Below are 7,500 nucleotides of genomic sequence, written 5' to 3' on the forward strand. Positions count from 1 at the left end.
AGAAGCCCTCTTTGGTGATGGCATTGTCCGTGTGGATAGAGAGGGACAGAATGCCGGTGTTTGATATTACTCTATCTGGAATATGAGAACCACAGTATCTCCCGATATGTGGGCCAACTGAGAGAGGGAGAGAGTGAGAGAGAGAGAGAGAGAGAGAGAGAGAGAGAGAGAGAGAGAGAGAGAGCAAAAAAACATTTGTAAGAGTTGTAATTTGTGCTTTCGGGTACAGCTCAACTTCTCACAGCATGACAATAAACCACCTTTCTTCTCTCTCATTTACTCTCCTTTTTTTCTACTCTCCTCTCCTCTCCTCTCCTCTCTTCTCCTCTCCTCTATTCTCTAATTTTTTCTCCTCTCCTCTCCTCTCTTCTCCTCTATACTCTCCTTCCGTCTCCTTTCCCTCTCCTTTCTTCTATTCTCTTCCCCTTTCTTCTCCTCTCCTCTCTTCTCTTTGCCTTTCCTCTCCTAGATCAGTACAATCACACAATGAATGGATTCATCTCCCTGGAATGTGTGTGTGTGTGTGTGTGTGTGTGGTTGGGTGTGTGTGTGTGTGTGGTTGGGTGTGTGTGTGTGTGTGATCATTCTACTTTCTTTTTCTGTGCAATATTAAATTTTGTGAAACTCAATCTGCCTTTAATCCAGATAACATCTTACTATTTCAGTTCCAACGGTCTGCCAGCATTTTCCTTACTATATTCAAGGCTCTCTCTCTCTCTCCCTCTCTTTCTCTCTCTCTCTCTCTCTCTCTCTACCCCTTTCTCTCTCTCTCTCTACCTCTCTCTCTCTATATACCTCTCTCTCTCTGTCTGTCTGTCTGTCTGTCTCTCTCTCTCTCTCTCTCTTTTCATCCTTTACCTGTTGGGTATCCGTCCCAGATTTCCAGGTAATCAAATCTGCACGACGCTCCAGTGGGTGCACTGCTGTCTGGTTCCATGTCGAAGCTTTGAAACTCCAGCACAATCTCCGCCATCTTTGGAGCAAAGATAGTGATGGTACATTCCAAGTTGTTGGGGTATTTTTCAGGAAAACCGGGCGTCCGGATCACTCCTTTTGGATCCGTCACATTTCTGGAACATTCCATTCCTGAAAAATGCAGCATAATTTTCCTGAAATATTCATTTGAATAACATCTGAACTAACATCTGAACTAACATCTGACTAACATCTGAACTAACATCTGAACTAACATCTGAGCTAACATCTGAGCTAACATCTGAACTAACATCTGACTAACATCTGAACTAACATCTGAACTAACATCTGAGCTAACATTTGAACTAACGTCTGAACTAACATCTGACTAACATCTGAACTAACATCTGAACTAACATCTGAACTAACATCTGACTAACATCTGAACTAACATCTGAGCTAACATCTGAACTAACATCTGAATAACATCTGAACTAACATCTGAACTAACATCTGAACTAACATCTGACTAACATCTGAACTAACATCTGAGCTAACATCTGACTAACATCTGAACTAACATCTGAATAACATCTGAACTAACATCTGAACTAACATCTGAACTAACATCTGAATAACATCTGAACTAACACCTGAATAACATCTGAACTAACATCTGAATAACATCTGAACTAACATCTGAACTAACATCTGAACTAACATCTGAACTAACATCTGAGCTAACATCTGACTAACATCTGAACTAACATCTGAACTAACATCTGAACTAACATCTGACTAACATCTGAACTAACATCTGAACTAACATCTGAACTAACATCTGAACTAACATCTGAGCTAACATCTGAACTAACATCTGAATAACATCTGAACTAACATCTGAACTAACATCTGACTAACATCTGAACTAACATCTGAGCTAACATCTGAACTAACATCTGAACTAACATCTGAACTAACATCTGAACTAACATCTGAATTAACATCTGAACTAACATCTGAATAACATCTGAACTAACACCTGAATAACATCTGAACTAACATCTGAACTAACATCTGAACTAACATCTGAACTAACATCTGACTAACATCTGAACTAACATCTGAACTAACATCTGAGCTAACATCTGAACTAACATCTGAACTAACATCTGACTAACATCTGAACTAACATCTGAACTAACATCTGAACTAACATCTGAACTAACATCTGACTAACATCTGAACTAACATCTGAGCTAACATCTGACTAACATCTAAACTAACATCTGAACTAACATCTGAATAACATCTGAACTAACATCTGAACTAACATCTGAATTAACATCTGAACTAACATCTGAATAACATCTGAACTAACACCTGAATAACATCTGAACTAACATCTGAATAACATCTGAACTAACATCTGACTTACATCTGAACTAACATCTGAACTAACATCTGACTAACATCTGAACTAACATCTGACTAACATCTGACTAACATCTGAACAAACATCTGAATAACATCTGAATAACATCTGAACTAACATCTGAACTAACATCTGAATAACATCTGAATAACTTCTTTAAAGTACAGCAGGACCTTTGGAGAGACTGGGTTTTTAAGCAATCAGTCATGCATTTCTTTCTTAGAAGTACAAGTTCACAGAGGTCATTATGTGTTAAGACACACACACACACACACACACACACTTCCCATTTTAAATAATTCTCTTAAACAGGTCACTTTCAGCACCAAGGACAGACAGCACTTTATCAAACAGCCGAAGAGTTTTCCACCTGTTCACAGTGCCCACAACACACACACACACACACACACACACACAGACACACACACACATGTTGAGGCTCACAGTGACAGACATATACACATGCAGCCATGATAAATTAGTTTTTCTCACCCCTCTCTCAAAGAAAGGGACTCTTTTGTGTGCGTGTGTGTAAGAGTGTGGGTGTTTGTGTCTCTGACCTTTATGGTGCACCTCATAGCGGATGCTGAAGCCTGCTCCGTAGGTCTCGTAGTCGGAGGTGAATTTTATCATCAGTGAGTTTCCAGTGGAGATGATGGGGGACGGAGCGATTTTCCCACAATACTTTCCCACCAAGGAGGCTTTCTCATTGTCTCCATCATACACCTCCACAAAGTCATACCTACCAGCACACACACACACACACACACACACACACACACACACCAATGTCACAGCTCAGTTTGTGAAATTGACTTTGTCAGTCTGTGTATTACATTACACTCACTAGGGGAATACCTTTAATTCCACTTTTTTATTTTGTACCTTTAATTAGGAAACATAAGTGTAGCATACCATCGCTGTTCAAGGCAAACACGTATCCTTGTTTGTCGATTTGAGGAGTGTGGTGTGTTCTCTCTGTGTCTGCGTGGGTTTCCTCTGGGTGACTGTCTGTGAGGAGTGTGGTGTGTTCTCTCTGTGTCTACGTGGGTTTCCTCCGGGTGACTGTCTGAGAGGAGTGTGGTGTGTTCTCTCTGTGTCTGCGTGGGTTTCCTCCGGGTGACTGTCTGTGAGGAGTGTGGTGTGTTCTCTCTGTGTCTGCGTGGGTTTCCTCCGGGTGACTGTCTGTGAGGAATGTGGTGTGTTCTCCCTGTGTCTGCGTGGGTTTCCTCCGGGTGACTGTCTGTGAGGAGTGTGGTGTGTTCTCCCTGTATCTGCGTGGGTTTCCTTCGGGTGACTGTCTGTGAGGAGTGTGGTGTGTTCTCCCTGTGTCTGCGTGGGTTTCCTCCGGGTGACTGTCTGTGAGGAGTGTGGTGTGTTCTCCCTGTATCTGCGTGGGTTTCCTTCGGGTGACTGTCTGTGAGGAGTGTGGTGTGTTCTCTCTGTGAACACACCACAAAGACACCACAAACACGTTGGTAGGTGGATTGGAGACTCAAAAGAGTCCGTAGGTGTGTGTGTGAGAGTGAATGTGTGAGTGTGTGTCGCCCTGTGAAGGACTGGCGCCCCCTCCAGGGTGTATTCCCGCCTTGCGCTCAATGATTCCAGGTAGGCTCTGGACCCACCACCGCCTTGAACTGGATAAGGGTTACAGACAATGAATGAATTAATGAATGAATCAATCAATCATTAAGAAGACAACATTCATAATAAATGGACTGTCAGAAGCGCCCCACAACGATTTGGAATAAAATCTCTTTACACCTCCTTCCACTGAAAGTAATGAAAGTTATTTCCATCTACTTTAAAGTTGCTATTCTGGAGATAAATTAGAGATATTTAATATATATTTTAAGTCGCACTGATTTCATACGCCGTGTCAAATCCAGGCTGAAAACAAAATGCAAATGTTTACAGACAAAATACCGTGTCCAAAAACTGTACCTACACAGAACGTATGTGTATTCTCATAATTAATTTGAGAAGGAATATAAAAATGGGAATAAGTATAAATAGTAAATCAAAGGATAAACTGACAATAACACACCATTATCTTTTCAAAGGTTTCAAAATCATTCACTGAAAAAGATAAACGACAGTGTTCTTTAATTAGATTCACATCCGAGGCTGAGACAGACCAGTGGCAGAGAATCAAACACAACACATTCTTTATCATCAAAGTACTGACTGCTGATTCAGAGAGAAGGTGAAGTTTAATCAACAGTGTATTCACTGAGTAATATACATTTTTAAATAAGCATTACATTAAATTCAGATTACGTTTTGATGCAGGAATATAGCGCTAAAAATATAGAGCCCCAGATCTGCTGCGTAACATTAGACCCAGTCCAGCCACGTTTCCTCTCGTCTGTCTCTGGGAACAGACACCACATGTGTCTAATGTAGAGACTGAACTGACCCACTGTCCTATGTTTGCTACATGTAAATACTCACTGGACATCTCCAAACTGCTCATAAATCACAAGTGAGGAGATTAACTTTGTAAACGGCAGAAAGGAAAGTCTTCGTGAGAACATCATTCGTTTTACTCTTAAGGATGGGAGGCATTTCCTGTCGACCTTACGCCTTACCCCCTAACTCCCTCCCTCCTTCACACACACACACACACACACACACAAATACACAGCCTCATAACTGAACACGCTGCTGGCCAGTTTGCCATGACCTGAGTATGACCCCATGTTTGAAATGAAGCATGGTTCCTTGGCGTCGGACACAGTTTCTCTTCAATGGGACGATCGATTGGAAAAGCACCGTAAATCACCACCACAGCCATTAGGAGACACAAAGGAGCTGATGTGTCAGTTTCAGGTGGAAATGGGATGCATTCTGTTTGTATGTATTTACAGGAGGGTCTCACAAACCAGAAGAGCACTGCACAGAAGAAGAGTGAACATACTGCAGGCGTGGTTAATAACAGGGTAATAACACGTATCGGCTGTGAATATAAATGTGTACAAGATGTAATCTACATTCTAAACTCACTGCTAGCGATGCTGTGTACATCTTTAAATAAGAGCATTAATATGTCACTACTCTCTGGAAATAGAGTGAATTATGGGACGGTGTTGTGGTCAAATTTGGTAAAATTATTTATTTTGCTTTACATTTCCCTGTGCATTAAAATGTGCTAATTATATACCATCCCTCCCTCCATCCATCCCTCCATCCTTTCAGAATCCTTGAACAAACAGAACGGGAAAATTAGCCTAAATCAACATGCGTGCATCAAAAAAGTAAACGCACACACACACATTCCTCTTTATTTCTCCCTTTTACCAACTGTTTTTAATGAATAATGAGCATGACCGCGTCTAATCTAATGGGTTCTGAAAGTGATTTGTTCCATGTGGTGCATATTAACAAGGTTGTTTTCTCTAGATCAGCTGCGGCTGGCGAAGAACACATTACATTTCAAAGAAACGGCAGCTTTCTGGAGTCTGGAGTTCTACTGCAGTGGCGCTTGATATGAACAGTAGGTTGACGCCATCTGAAGATTAGACATACGTTCAAAAAACACCCCCAACATAATGAAGCTATCAAAACAACCACTTTTTAAATGTAGTTTTTTCATGTCACTACTCTACATAGATATTTGAATATTCAAACGAGCAGGAAATCCTTGATAATGTAAAAGCAGAGCCACCTGCGACTGATGTTTCTTTTAAATAAATCACTACAATAACTCATGCGTGTCCTGATCCTTTGTGGTTTATTTCTGCCACTCAGCAGGACCATCAGGGACGGCAGCGGCGACGGGGGCATATGGTAGCAATAATACCCAGCAGTCCTCTGAGGACTCGAGCCAGATGCTTTACGAAAAACTGAGAAACGTGGGAGAAGAGGTATCTCTGTGGCTCAAAAAGACAGGAAAACGAAACCTTGAGGGAGGAGACTAGGGTCTGATCAATCGCTCCGACAGGGCACTTTTATATAATCAATATCAATCAATAATTCACTCCATTAGACGGCAGACACACTGTAAAAACTAAACGAAAACAAGCGGCGAGTGTTTCTCCAGCTCCTCGTCCCCAATAAAGGTGTGATTAAAAAAGAGAAAGTCGTAAAAAGACAGGATTCTTCTGAACTCACAACAGCCTCAGTTTGATTTAAAGGAGCAATAAATCATTTTTAACACCAAAATGTGGCCCACAATGTACATGAATGTGTACAGACATCTGTACAGACGTTGTATATTGATTTGAAGCTGTCATTACACTAGTTTTCAAAAGGATCTGGAACGTCTAACCGGTAAAGGCTGATTTATAATGTTCTATAAAATATGTTTGTAATATTTTTAAACGTCAAATATATACTTCAGACATTTTGGCCATATTTTATAGAACATTATATAATATTATCAGTCATTCATTCATTATCTGTAACCCGGAGTCTACAAGGAAACACTGGGCACAAGGCAGGAACACACCCTGGAGGGCGCGCCAGTCCTCTTAATTATTAATCTGTCATAATCAAAAAACCATTTTGCAGCTTCAAATCAATATAAATATATACACACACACATTTCAATCATCATTACATTTCTCAGCTATTCAACTACCTTGTGTACAGTCAGTTATATAATATTCTGTGAACTGAATCAGACTGTACGCTTGTTTATTTAGTAAAAAGGTCTTGTGTTCTGCATCTAGAGAGTTCACTGTGGATAATGGAACAGAGTCGGACTCATGAGATGACGACTCAACTGATACTGAAGAGTGAGTACTGAGGAAATATTTCAGAAATCATGTTGAGTAACTAGAAGAACTATGAAATTTAACTCATTTCTGGTGATATTTCAGACTTGGCAGAGATTTATAACGTAACGTTACAGGAGCAGCAAACGTACTATTGGGAGTCTTGCCCAAGGACGATATTTTGTAGTGTGTTTGCAGGGGTCTCAGCTAGTCTAGTGTGGCACAGAGAGGGCTGTGGTTATTATCTTTCACACTACACCAACTGCACAGTTAATGCTTTTGAAAAGAAGAAGATAAACGAGGTGATGCACTGAGTTTGTTAAAGAAGTGAAACCCAAATGAATTCCTGAGAGGCCTGAGACTTGCTCCTGCAGTACAGCTTTAACACTATGATCTTTGGTGTGTTTTACTGTCACTGGCAACAACACCTGC

At 40.7% G+C, this 7,500-nt stretch overlaps 1 protein-coding gene across 2 annotated transcripts in view; it reads right to left on the reverse strand.

The window, feature by feature from the left end:
• LOC136675645 (neuropilin-1a-like) overlaps positions 1–7,500 on the reverse strand; it is a 43,256-nt gene that overhangs the window by 19,693 nt on the left and 16,063 nt on the right. For both annotated transcript variants that reach the window (XM_066652310.1, XM_066652309.1), the window contains exons 3-5: positions 2,911–3,092; positions 859–1,086; positions 1–117 (exon numbers count right to left, since the gene is read on the reverse strand). The exon at positions 1–117 is cut by the window's left edge and continues 51 nt beyond it. In XM_066652310.1, the coding sequence (XP_066508407.1) occupies positions 1–117; positions 859–1,086; positions 2,911–3,092 (527 nt within the window). The remainder of the gene's footprint in view (positions 118–858; positions 1,087–2,910; positions 3,093–7,500) is intronic.

The sequence above is a fragment of the Hoplias malabaricus genome, chromosome X1, assembly GCF_029633855.1.
Source record: "Hoplias malabaricus isolate fHopMal1 chromosome X1, fHopMal1.hap1, whole genome shotgun sequence".
NCBI lineage: Eukaryota > Metazoa > Chordata > Actinopteri > Characiformes > Erythrinidae > Hoplias > Hoplias malabaricus.